This window comes from Hoplias malabaricus, chromosome 15 (genome assembly GCF_029633855.1).
Source record: "Hoplias malabaricus isolate fHopMal1 chromosome 15, fHopMal1.hap1, whole genome shotgun sequence".
NCBI classification, from domain to species: Eukaryota; Metazoa; Chordata; class Actinopteri; order Characiformes; family Erythrinidae; genus Hoplias; species Hoplias malabaricus.
The window spans coordinates 22,552,728-22,567,148 of NC_089814.1; the positions used below are offsets into that span (position 1 = coordinate 22,552,728).

The window sequence follows — 14,421 nt, forward strand, 5'->3', positions numbered from 1 at the left end:
GTAGCTAATATGCCGAAGGGATGTTCGACTGATGCCAATCTCCAGTGACATGCAGGGAGTGCTACACTGTGGGCTCTTGCTGAATGAAGCTAGGACAGCCACTGATGTTTCTTCATTAGTGACAGTTTTCATGCGTCCACATTTTGACAAATCCAACAATGAACAAAAGAAACAAAAGAAATCAATTATGCAAAAAGTAACCTTCAACGGTCAGACATCCAGAAAGCAGGTATGATTTGGCTGGTGGATCATTCTCAGCGCTGCAGTGACACTGACAAAATGGTAGTGTTAGTGTGTGTTGTGCTGGTATGAGTAGATCAGACACAGCAGTGCTGCTGACATTTAAACCCCTCATAGTGTTTGCTAAGCCATGAGTGTCCTGTGTCCACTGATGAAGGACTAGAGGATGGCCAACACAAACTGGAGTAACAGATGAGCTACTGCCTCTGACTTGACATTTACAAGGTACAACATGGTAGGTGTGTCTAACAGTGTGTGCACACAGGGCTTTAAAATTCTAGTAGAACTGAAGTGTCTTATCCACTTGAACCAACACAAAATAGACAACGAATGTAAAAACAATGAGGTCATTATTTATGTTTGTGCTTATCTGTGTGCATTTTCCCAGGAGGACTGTGGTTCATCTAGTTGGGGTTTGTGTATTGTCCTTCAATAACAAAGTACCTCCTGGACTTCCAGCACACACAATATGTGAAACCATCACTCCAAATCTCTCCAATCAGCTTTAAAGGTGACATATTACATGCGAATATAGCAGCAAACAATATCTATGTAAAGAGTGTATGTCTGTGTTTAGTGGAGTAAAGGCATCCTGAGCGGAGAATGAATTCATGCACCATCTGTATGTGTTGTTCCCTGCTCTTTGTTTTAATACAGGTTTGTCTCACCCTGTGGAAACTTTGCCCATTGTTCTGGTTTTTGATTTTCCCTCCACAAGAGACTAAACCATGACTACAAACACATCAAGAGGCAAATATTTGCAAGATGGAAAAAGGGTGTGGGTAAAGGGAAGGGCATATCTGAATATGAAGCATTAGTTTTGGTCTGACACGCTGGTATTCTAGTGCAACATCTAATGGCAGAATGGTAGATATAGCACCTTTAAGATCTTATGCCATGTTCACCCCAGTTTTGCAGATATATAACATCAGTTTTATTCTTACAAAAACAGCACCAACAGCTGCCAACGTCTTGCAAATTTTGATTATGTTGCAAATTGTGATAAATATGCCAAGGTTTGTAAAGAGCAGATGATTTTTATGTTTGGATATGAAGATCTGTCTGCCCACCTCAGTCTTCGGAGTTGTCAAAAACAAAGGCACAAGGACTACATGGGTACCCATGGGCCTTGCGCAACAAGTAACAGTAGTTGTTAAGGATTGCCGGTTGCTGATCGGATCATAAACGGCCACAGCAACCTTAGAGTTGAGAATTTTGGTCGCTGCAGGTAATAAAAGAGTGTGGTGGACCCTATATGAAGCTCTAATGGATTGGCATAGGATATCTTATTTTGTGTATGATAATAATTAATTATTAAATCCTATTATTTTTGACACATTTGTGTTCAAAAGCACTTATAACAAAGTGAATATCTAAAAGCTCTCAGCTTTGTTAATGCCAGTAAATAATTCTACATTTGCAAGTTTACAGCTAATGAGAGTCATAATGTAACAGCAGGGTTCAGTAATGTTGACCAGAACACTTTTTCACCAGAGAGAATGTGAATGATGAGAATGTGATAGATTTATTCACGAGGACGAAAAGGAGGCGTGATGCACAACAGCAGCCTCACAGTCAAAACATTGCCAGTGGCTTCATTATGAGATTCAAGAGAACCGGAAAATCATTTGGCAAGAGCTGTGGGTGTTGCAGGCAAGTCATATTAAGTTTTTGCTGAGAGCAACTTACGACGTCCTTCCAACGCCTCAAAATCTATAGCTGAAGACCCTAGTTGTGGATTATGTACAGCGGTTGGCACATTGAAGCATATTCTATCAACTTGTAAGGTTATTTTGTCCCAGGTTCAGTATATATAATCTGGTGCTAAGGGTTTTAATATGTTTATTGGACAGCAAATGCCTAGAAGTACTATAAATATTGGTAGATGAGGTGACACACAAGATTGGAAATTGCTGGTGGACATAGGTAAATAACTGCAGGTCCCAGAGTAAATTGCGTTAACTACAATGAGGCCAGACATCGTGCTGTACTCTGAAAGTAAATGAATAGTTTACTTCATAGAATTAACAATTCCGTTTGAGTATGCAGTAGATGAAGCATTCGAAAAGAAGAAGCTGAGGTCCTCAGACTTGGAAGCTGAGGTTAGGGAATGTGGATGGCAGGCACATGTAAGACCAGTGTAGATAGGTGGTAGGGGATTTGTAGCCAAGTCTGTCACATCCTTGCTTGTGCAGTTCGGCATCAGGGGCTGGAAACTAAGGGAGGCTGAAAGGTCTAATCAGTGGTTGTTGATAAGGAGAGCACAGATTATTTGGGGAAATACACTGTAGAGGTGTTGTTGTGGTGGTTGGTGATGTAGCATGTAAAGATCACATGGAATTGGTGGCACTGAGCATGCATTAACAGTGCCAGTGGAGCTAGGTACGGCCTTAGTCAAGAGGGAGGTCAGTGTGGATATATGGTTGTTGATGGTTAATGGAAAGGTAGGACTGTAAAACAAGCTTGGAGGGGGTTCGGGTCTGGGACGCCAGACTTCACTTTTGAGCCTTCTGGAAGTCTCATGGGCTTAATTCAGTGAAACACTGACAAAGGGAGGTGCCTATCTGATGACCCTTGTAAAGAGCTAGTGATACAGTGGCTGGTTTGGGAACTCATGGGCTGGGCTCAGTGAGTAACCGTAGTTGTTATAGATAGCTGGTTGCTGATTGGATCATAAACGGCCACAACAACCCTAGTGGGTAGTAGTAGGATACTAGTACACCTAAATGTTGCCAGATGTAGCTGGATGCTGATTGGATCATAATTGGATCACCACAGTGACCTTAGTGGTTAGGTGTAGGAACAATTGGTGATAGCAGGATTTTTTGTGGGTGCATATAGGAAGAGAATGGCATGGGCCATATGTGAGGCTCTAATGGATTGGCATAGGATATTTTACATATTATCTTGTGTATGGTTATAATAGGTCTAAAACTTGACAATTAGCTTCATGGAAAATTTGGGCAGCTTTGTGTTTAGGTTCAATTATGTCAGGGTTTAAAAGGTTACTGATGTAAACAAAGTTTGAATAATAGACTCAATTCACATAAAAGAACAGCATTGCAGAATATGCTACAAAATTGTGCCTTGAATTTTAACCTCTGTGGCAGTGAATGCATGCAAACACACACACATTCACTCTCATATCTGTGCATTATGAGGGCATTACATTATAATTATACATTACGTAGACTTTCATTCACTTTGTGGAGAATTACCATTAACTTCTCCATAAGTACTGTTAGCTTAACCCTGTAAACTCTAATGTTCAAAGTAATTAACTGGATTGAGGGATTCTAACTTAAAATATATAGAAATGTTTCACTCAGTTAAATAATTCAATTATTTTCAAACAATTTCTTCTTTTTGAGATTGTGAAATTGTAAAATTTTGATTTAGCAAAGTCCTGTTTGTGGTTTTAAGTAAAAATACCTTGTTATGAGAGATTTAACTGAACTTAAAGGTTATGAGTTTTTTGCAGCGTGACGTCTGAAGTCACAGACATAGGACCAGTGCAGCAGTTTTCAGCCGAGATGACGGATGGTCTGGGGTTCACTGCTCTTAGTGAATTTTGAATTAGATTTATGTGTTTATTTCAATGCAAGCGGCCGTGGTGTAACAGGTAGAATCACTGTCAGCTAGCTACAGATTCCTTGGGTCGTGGATTTGAGACCCACATCGGGTCACTGCCCTGAGAAATTTGGTGTGTTCCCCCACAGTACAAAAACACACGCTGGTAAGTGGACTGGCCATACAAGCATGTCCATGTGGGTGTGTAATGCCCTGTGATGGACTGGCACCTTGGTTACAGACAATTAATTAAAATATGGTTAAATTAGTTAATATCAAATCAAATTTATTTATATAGCGATTTTCACAACTGATGTCACAAAGCGGCTTCACAGAATTCCAGTAATTAATAGTACTTAATAGTAAATAATAGTACGTAATAGTATTGAGTACCAGAAATGCATTTTTTTGAGTTGTATTAAGTATTAAATGAAGTTGTAGACACTTAAGTAAATTTAAAGTAAATGTATGCATAATTCAGACATTTGAGTTTATGAACTTATATTCATTCATTCTCTGTAACCGCTTATCCAATTCAGGGTCACGATGGGTCCAGAGCCTACCTGGAATCACTGGGCGCAAGGCAGAAATACACCCTGGAGGGGGCGCCAGTCCTTCACAGTGCAACACAGACACACACACATTCACAGACACTTTTGAGTCGCCAATCCATCTACCAACGTGTGTTTTTGGACTGTGGGAGGAAACCAGAGCACCCGGAGGAAACCCACCGGGAGAACACACCAACTCCTCACAGACAGTCACCCAGAATGGGAATCGAACCCACAACCTCCAGGCCCCTGGAGCTGTGTGATCTGCTGCACCACCATGCCGCCCATGAACTTATATGACTTATTTAAATTTTATGGCAACTGATCGCCTTAATTTTTTTAAGTTTGCTAACTTATTCAGGTTTACAGCGTAGCCCTAACCTTAACATTAACCCTAAACCAAACATAATGTCTTCACCTCAAATTGTAACGATTTAAGCTGTGGCATTCAGCTTGTGGTCCCCACAAAGAAGACAAGTCTCCCCTATATGTGTAAATAGAATATTGTCCATACAGTGTGATATATTCAGGGAGAATAAAACTCAGAGCTGTGGGCAGCCATCACAGCATCCAGAGAGCAGTTATAGACCTACCTCAAACGCTCTTCAGCTGTGGAATTTGAGTGAGGAATCAGTGCTATTCTTTCACTTCCCAAAATTAATCCTGTGGGTTGAGGGGATTGATGTAGCAACCTTCTGGCTACAAGCTCACTGCATATAACACAACTATGCTGTAAAAACTGCCAATCTTGCAGTAAATATTTTGTGACATTTATCCTTTTAGCCTACAGAAGTTTAGACTCTCGCATTATACTGTTTGTTTCAGCCTGGACTCTTTTTCTGTGTATAGGACATCATCATTAACATATAACTATCTTAAACACAGATTAACAAAAACAAATGGCCATAAAAGGGAAAGGGTCATCAAAAGGTATCGTACAAAATGAACAGAACTTGTAAAGTTATTATCAAAAATGGCAGTAGATGTGTGTTGATATCGCCTGGTTCTCACCACCACTGTAAAGAAAAATCAGATAACGCTTTAAATTACAGCCCGCTAATTACTGGGTAAGTACAGAGTAAGTACCTGTTAAGTAAGGTGTAAGAAAATGTAAGTAAAGGGGATGATATAAAAACTTTACAAATAAGGCACGAAACTATGTTCCGAATCCATTGTACTTCTCAGCATAATTTTAGATTCATTCATTCATTATCTGTAACTGCTTATCCAATTCAGGGTTGCGGTGGGTCTGGAGCCTACCCGGAATCACTGGGCACAAGGCGGGAATACACCCTGGAGGGAGCACCAGTCCTTCACAGGGCAACACAGACACACACACATTCACTCACAAACTCACACCTACAGACACATTTGAGTTGCCAATCCACCTGCATTGTGTGTTTTTGGACTGTGGGAGGAAACCGGAGCACCCGGGGGAAACCCACGCGGACACGGGGAGAACACTCATTGGGTTCAGTGCATGCGATTTACCACAGTAACCATAATCACATACTTAGGAGTTATTTTACCATGTTTAGCTTATATGTACTAATTCATTATACGTACATAGCTGACTAATGATTAAATGAATTGTCCCAGACAGTGAGCATATATTGGTCCACTGGCATTAAAAGAATGGCACACCACTGAATGTAGACCACTGCTGGTGAACCATCGGACCACTCAGATTACTGTCCTGTACCGGATATAACAAATTTGAAATCTCATCAAACAGATTTTAAATTCACAGAGACTTCTATTCTGAAAAACAAACTAATACAAATGTTACCAACAACCAGATACAATAATGAGTATAAGCCTGATATAAAATGATTATGCTAAAAATGTTGACACTGTACTGGATTAAAATTATTTACTAATCTTATTTATAAAGAATAACAAAAGAACCTAATGAAGGAAAAAAGCACATTTTACTGTGAATGGATAAGTGCTAAAATTGGCATTTTGTATAAAATCTGTTTAATAACCAGTGGTCCACCCAGAAAATGCTGTGCAAAACACTAGTGGACCTCCAACGTTGCCCTCAGTGGGCCAACAGTAGTCCGCTATCTCCTTGCTATCAGGGGTAAAATACCCAGCATAAACCACATATTTCTAGTATCATACCCTTTAATTACTTAGTTAGGGTGACCAGACGTCCTCTTTTACCCGGACATGTCCTCTTTTTTAGACTTAAAAAATGTCCGGGCGGATTTTCACAAACGTCCGGGATTTTGTTTTTCTAGATCTTACATAGAATTTCGAGAAGTGTTTCGTTCACAAACTAGTCCCGCCCTCCCCTACTCTGATTGGTTCCCTTGAGTGAGAAGGGGCGTGGTGAAGTAGCCTAAAATCTTCTGATTGGACCGTCTGACTGTAGAGCTACCGTTATTGGTCGATAACCTTCTCTGTAAACATTTAATTGCACGTCAGTAGTCATCCCCCCCCCCTTTCTTCTTTTTCACCATCTCAGATCTGGTCACTCTAACTTAGTACTTATATTATCTTACAGCTTACTTATCAGGTACTAACTCTGTGAAGATCGGGTGAATTCACTATTAACCAAAACGTTAACCAACACTAAAGCGATTGCGTGTCATTTTCTTTTAGGCACACGATGGCGGTGTTGCATTTTATAAAAGCTTCGCCTGTGGGAGCGCTGCTCCACCGTCATCTCCCTCCCAGTGTCTCAGTGTCTCAGCGCCTCTGCGCCGCAGGTCCGAACTCGAGGAGAGAGGCAGCCACGAGAGGCCTGTTTACTCCGTCACGATAGAGAAAGATGTTTTTATTATTATTATTGTTATTGTTGTTTTTATAACAGAATAATAATACAAAAAACGCCCGTAAATAACACTGTTACTAAGTCCCACACTTTTTATTCGTGAATCAATTGTAACGATATTTTCTGTTTACAACGCGAAACGTCATCAGGACAGTGCTTGGACTGAACAGTGACTTTTCACAGGAAGCTAATGCATTAGACTGCTGCAATCTGTTGCGGTTTCCAGCGGTTGCTGGAAAAATAACATTTATTTTTCAATAACAGGCTCGTTTAATTATAGCTCAGTGACACTAAATGTAAAATAAAATAATATATTTTTTTCGCCCATGTGTATCATCAGTAACAATTAAATTATTATTTTGGTGTGTTTTTCGCAGCCGGAACTGAATAGTCTTTAACGCCGGTTAAATTCAACGCCAACTTCTTTGTCTATTTTTCTAGTGTTGATTTCATAATGTTAAATAAACGTGTTTACTCCTCTCCCGCCCTGTTTCCAGTGCTCTCTTGTTGTGTCGATTTTATGGATAACTGAGGTGTGGAGTTCAGTCGGGGACAGTCACTAAACACGGCCAAGTTCTGTGCAAAAATTCTGGCGCCCCGGTCAACGGAAATATGTGTGTGAACATAAGGACATCCTGAACACACATCTGCACTCTTTAATCCACAATTACAGTTGAGCTAGTTCAGGTTGGGAAAAGATATGAGCCTCACGCCTAAAAACTCATCACTGTTCTTTAAAATGACATCTAGAAATAATTTCCAAGAATAATCTCTACACCATGGAGGATCTAATAAGAAATTAATTCCTGCCTCCATCTCCATTGATCCCCTCTGTTAGCACTGCCCTGCACGCAAAGGATTAATTCCTTAGGCTTATGATGTAAGTAACCCTGGCTGTTTGAATTTGCCTGTTCCTGGAACACAACCATTGTTTTGTTTTATAGTGGAAATGCTCGGCCATGGTGTTAACTGCTAATTTCTCACATACTATTTCTAGCATGTGACCTCACGTGGACACTTTATCCAGGTTAAAATAGTAGTGAAAATAAAACCTTTACTAAATGTGGTGTTTTGGTCAGACTTTGCATCAAAACCCAGTATGGACCACCCTTCATAAGATCTGTTTTCTAATTTCAGCCTGTTCATTACTAAACAAGGACTCTACACATGCTCACAAACTCTCTCCCACACGTTTTGCTCTGTTCTGGTCGTCGTATCATTAATATGATTTGGACGACTGTTTCTTCAAGCATCGAGGCAATGAAAGCTATATTTAACTGTTGCATCAATGAGAGCTGCGCTTAGCTTTTCGTTCACTTCAGCGGTCAGAAAATCATTCCCATTTCAGTTGTGGACATCGCTACTGGCTAATAAACATTTTTTAAATGATTATTAAAAAAAAACACACAAGAATTTAATATTTCTCCCATTTATTTCTTGATTATTTTTTGTTAAATGGACGGGAATGACGCCAGACCTGTTGGGTTGTTTTTTAATTCCTCAACATGGCTGTTAAACCTTCGCCTGCTGTTGCTGAAATCTCACTTATGAGAGAAAAGTCTCTCATCTTTATTCCCCTGAGGTTTCGAACCTGTAAAATGTATTAAGAATAAAAGTGAACTAAATCATACGACAGAGGCCTGAACTCAATTTTGCTTTTGTGAAATACTACGGTACATAAAAATATGACATACACAGTGAACTAAATACATGGGAATGAGGGGATATTACGTGCCTCAAAAGAATTGGGATCATGTTAAGATGTTCTTTGTGTGAAGTAGAAAATAGAGGCCAGCTTTTAGTATCTGTGAGGAAATTTGATTTATCTTGGGACCGAAAAAAACAAACCAACCCGAGCCATAAATAATGATTCAGACGTGTCCCTGTGTTCTGAACTGTAGTCTAGCTAGAGCTGTGTTCACTCAAATTGGCTTAATAGGTTTAATGTAGTTTATGACTTTTAAACCACTAAAAAAGGACAGAGTGCCGGCTGTTTAGTCCAGGGAAACCTTCGCGGAGGGACCATTTTCGACCACCCCGCTAGTCTCGTCCCCTCGGCGCTCTGCAGCCGCTCCTCACACTTTTACCTCAGGACCAAGCAGAGAGGGAGGGGTCAGGGATGGGTAATAAACCTTTCGGCACTGCGATTGGTCAGAACTGGATTGTGGGCGTATGCTGGTTCCCCAGCCCCGTGGCCCCGCCCTCCAGGCTTTGGGGTTAGTGTGCCGTTGTTTGGCTCGCAGAGACAGAGAGGTTTCCTCAGGGAAGAGACACAAATCACTGCAGGTTTTCCGCAGAATCTCCAGCGACCTGCTGTTTTTGCTTCTCCGGTTCGTTCTCCCTCTTCCCTTTCACAGGGACGGATCTGTGGGCGAGCGCAGAGGAAGCGGAGAGGAGGAAACTTCTTGGAGGATGATGATGGTGACATGTGAACGCGGTGCGGACTCTTAGCTGTGTTTGACTCCAGTTTTCTGAACTCTTTCCGAAGTCTTGGTGCCGACCCCAGGACCTGGACCTCGCTGCTCGCCGTGTACTTGTTGCCCGCGGTTACTGTCTTTTCGTTTCGCCGCCACTCCTCTCCTCTCTCTCTCTCTCTCTCTCTCTCTCTCTCTCTCTCTCTCTCTCTCTCTTTCTCTCTCTCACTCTCTCTCTAGCTATATATACATTTCTATCTCTCTCGACCCACGAGGTAACCGGGGAAGCTCGACAGCACGCGCGCACTGACGGGACGGAGGCACGTGCGCGCGTGTTTTTGCTTGTGTGAAGGAGGGAGCGCGTGTTCATGTTCGCGGTTCAGGACAGCGTGCAGCGGAGCGCGTTGAAAGAGGAGCCGCTCGGGATGAACGCGGTGAGGTCGTGGATGCAAAGCGCCGCAGTGCTGGACTCGAGCACCGCTGCGCAGAGGTAACTAAGACACACACACACACACACACACACACACAAATAACATCTAACAATAATACAACAAATAATAACAACAACATTTTAAAATCACCGACCACAACAGCTAAAACGTCAAAAATAACAAATGTTATTCACTCTCACGCGTACGCCACCCGTTACAGTAGGACGCGCGAAGAGTTTTGCGCTGTGAGACGCGTTGACCGAAGCTAGAAGTGGACCTTGTTTCATTTTTACTATTAAATAAACAGATTAAATAAAACAATTTAATTAGCTTCTTATTAAATTTAAATATTCCGCCTAGTTTATTTACAGCACAATATTTACATTCAATAATCATAACTAACAAACAATTCTCGAAACCCTAATAATAATAATAATAATAACAACGATATTTATAAATTCAATCACTAATGAACAGCAAGGAAATGCACTTTAGCAGTAAGAGCTACGATAACAAACGACCGTGCTACTTAGCAATAATAATCTTTATGTAGTGCTGAAATATTTCAGTGACACATGGAGACATATATAAAGTGACAAAATAAATCAGTCACAGTCAAGAACAGTTTATGGACGGAAAGTCGAATTAAAACATTCAAACAGTGATTTCACTTGTCATTGTTTTATATTTAAACAACGAATTTACAAAAAGAAACCCCTTTTTAATGGCGTGCTAACAACAATAATACAATCAAATACAGAACAACAGAAACAACCACAATGCTAGTAATAACATAATTAACAATAATGATAATATAATAACAATATAATAACAAAAATAATGACGTCAAGACGTATTATTATTATTATTATTATAAAACAATGATGGGTTGTAGAAGCAGTGGTAGTAGTTTATTCTTACGATTGTTGTTGAAAACAGTTGTATTAAAAAAAAGTCATGAAATAGTACAAATTCAATAAACCAGAAAGCAAAATAAAAGTCTGTGTGTGTCCACAGTGGGCTCGCTCTGGCTCGCGCGCACTTTGAGAAGCAGCCGCCCTCTAACCTGCGCAAGTCCAACTTCTTCCACTTCGTGCTGGCGCTCTATGACCGGCAGGGTCAGCCCGTGGAGATCGAGAGGACCTCCTTCATTGGTTTCGTGGAGAAAGAAAAGGTGAATTCACTGCGCTGTCCCTGTCCACAAACCCTTCATTATTTTACTGGACTCGGACCTAGCTTCAAGACTGTGGAAACCAGTCAGATTCTTCACTTATTTATAAATGCCTGTATACTTTGGAATGTGTAGCTGCTGATGCACGTGTAACACTTGTGCTTTAGCATTTATGCCGAATATTTCAAGATAGTTTGGATTTTGCCGTTTTTTTTAATAACAATTATTTCAAATACGTGCAGGAAATTGACCGAAGGCATAAAAAATACCCACGGTGCTATTTCACGAATATTTAAGAAGTATATTAATTTACTCATATTCTTACATTCAGCCTGTGGGGTGTGATACAGCTGAATTAAATCAGCAAAGTTTTCTTTAATGTTATTGTTATTTGTTAAGTGTAGTTGCATTATAGGATGAGAATGGTGTTTATTTCACTACTTTTAAATTGTTAATGTGCAGTGTTCTGTAGCTGTTTTCCTAATTATAATCCGTTGGTATTTGTAGTCAAATAGCGAATACTATTTATAATATTATCTATAATACTTATAGTACTTTAAGGCCACAGAGTGTTCTGTGAATAAATTAGAAGAATAAATGTTATATATTGTTTTGTTTTTTTTTTTGCTTCGTTGGATTTGCATTTAATGTTCGTCTAAGAATAGGTTTCGTTTGTCGGAGGCCTGATTATTCTCGTGACTGCTGTGTTGTTTTGATGTGCAGGAGACCACTGGAGAAAAGACCAACAATGGAATACATTACAGACTGCAGCTCCTCTACAGTAACGGTGAGGCACTGTAGACCCCGGCTTTCACTTCACTCCTTTTGCATGCGACTAAAATAATATATAAATAAATAAGTAAATAAATAAATAAATAATGAATATTAAAAATAGCCCCGGAAAGCAGGTGCTGTCAGATAATCCTCTACACGAAGATTGACGTTTGATTTAGCTGCTTAAGTCAGCGATTAGCATCGTTTAAATAACTGGCTTGTAAACAATTAAACTAAACTCATGATTGACTTAACAACATTAAACGTCGTCTTGGAACAATTTCAGACTCTTTACTCTCTCTTAATGTTCCATGACACGTCCTAAAATAATATTTGGCTTCGTCTTAATATTCATAATTGGTTTTTGGAAAGAACTATTACTCGCGCATTGACAAGACGGACTGTGATTGGTGCCCTGCCTGCTCCCGAGTGACCAATTAGAATCGAGCAGAATTAGGCATTACGAATGAAGTTTAATATTCAAAGTAGCAGTGTCCTTCTATTAAAATACAATAAAGCCCTAAAAGCGACGCGAGTTGCTTCGCAACGCGACTGTTTGTCTGATATTTTAAGGACGTTTTTATTTTCTCAGCTATTGACAGAGTTATTCTTATCACGTGTTGGATTCGTTGCTTTTCAACTTGGCTTTTAAATGTGGAGCATATCGCCTCAGTTCAGTTTAACATAGTTCCTTGAATTGTTTTTGATATTTAAACCAGCTGCTTTTGGAGCACTTGAGGCTGGTTTGGTTGACATGGACGAAGCATTAAAATGTGTTTTGCAAGGACACCTACACCAAGGGTTGCTTAAGTCAACATGCTTTGGGAAATAACGGGCAGAAAAATATATTTTCAGTTATATTTTTGTATTGATATTCCATATGATTTTAAATGTAGTAATGTTTGTGCAATTTCACATATATATTTATGACACACAGGAACTTTTTTTGAGTATATATCCTATTGTGTATTTTAATTGCCACTCAGCATGGTATTAGTGTAAGTTCTTTTCACATTTTTTCAAGCCCCAGTTGGCTGGCCCTCTTCATGTTGCTTTGAGGAAGTCCCAGACGCCATTTTAAGCGCTGCTCTATCAGTGTGTTTTTCTAAGTGGAGGTTTAAGAGATGACACCTTGCAGGGTTCAGTTATCAGGGGAATGAACATGAATAGGCTTTATAAACTGTGCTCAGACAACCACCTGTTCCCTTTTCAGCACCACAGTTGTTTAGGAACAATACTCTTAAAATGCTCAAAGTTTTATACTGCAGCATTAAGTTTGCTAAGTGCCAACCAAGATTTATGTAACAAACTCCATTGCATTCTTGATACTGTATTATGTTCTATAGCACTGATATTACTTCATTTTATCTTAATTTGCAGTTTTTCATTTGCATGTTTGCAAATCACAGGGTAAACTACTAGCAACCTCCACTACAGTTTTAGACCAGGCAAAGTGATTATTCACAAAATGTATGCATATTCTGACTTCTCAGATACACCTAGTCAACATTACAAAGACTAAATAGCTAGCTAGTTACTTCACTTTGGATAGCCCAGCCTTTCAGTCCTCGCTTACTGTCCTCGCAGTGCTTTGAGTGCCCCCTAGGCAAGTGGCACACACTTCTAAGTAATGAATCGAAGTTGAGGAGGTCACCTAGAAAAATTGTAACAGGACCTAGAAAACTGTACTTCAAGAAAACATGATCATGAAGGTGTAAACACTGAATTTTGTGAATTTCATCTGTCTGTTACAGGCATTAGGACAGAGCAGGACTTCTATGTGCGTCTCATTGACTCCATGACAAAACAGGTAAGACATTGTATTGGCAGCATCTTTACACAGCATGAGGGTGTCACAACAGTGTACGTGTGACCAACAGCTCTGGTTGTGCTTTTTGCATTTTTTTTATTTACAATCACTTTGACTTGCTTTATGTCTATAGTCAAGTTTGTTTTTAAAGTAGCTGCACTTTGCTGGAATACAATCACAGTGTGAAGGGAAGCCCATCTGTTGTCAAGCACAATGGCAGGATCCTTTAGACACTCTTGTGAGAGGTGGACCCCTCTGAAATAATAGTTACACAGATGTTGTGTAAAAAACAGATTACCATACCCAGTGTGCTGCCCATGCCATGCTACTTGTTGTTATAAGTACTGTGTTAGCAAAGGTCCATCATGCAGATAATATCAACAGCAGTCCTATGGTCAGAGACTGACCAGTAATGAATGAGACATAGTGTGGCTGACAATTGGCAACATATGGGCTGCAGTCTGTAAGTGTACACTGACATAGTGGACCTGTTAATTAGGTTAGTGGTCCTCGGTCTTGGCCCTGGCTTTGTCAATTAGCTGTTTATATCAGGTGTGTTAGAACCGGAAAAATAACGAAAAATATGCTTTAGGGGGAAAATCTAGGTCAGGATTGGGAAACATTGCTGGGAGTTACAAAGGGGACTCTGTAGGTTGATTCTAAGAGGAATGAAAATAA

The 14,421-nt window shown here is 40.0% G+C and overlaps 1 protein-coding gene across 4 annotated transcripts in view; it reads left to right on the forward strand.

Moving 5' to 3' along the window:
* Positions 1–9,412: 9,412 nt before the first annotated feature.
* Positions 9,413–14,421, forward strand: part of ebf1b (EBF transcription factor 1b) — a 171,910-nt gene continuing 166,901 nt past the window's right edge. For all 4 annotated transcript variants that reach the window (XM_066645669.1, XM_066645671.1, XM_066645670.1 and 1 more), the window contains exons 1-4: positions 9,413–10,047; positions 11,006–11,162; positions 11,883–11,946; positions 13,688–13,743. In XM_066645669.1, the coding sequence (XP_066501766.1) occupies positions 9,926–10,047; positions 11,006–11,162; positions 11,883–11,946; positions 13,688–13,743 (399 nt within the window). In that variant the 5' untranslated portion in view covers positions 9,413–9,925. The remainder of the gene's footprint in view (positions 10,048–11,005; positions 11,163–11,882; positions 11,947–13,687; positions 13,744–14,421) is intronic.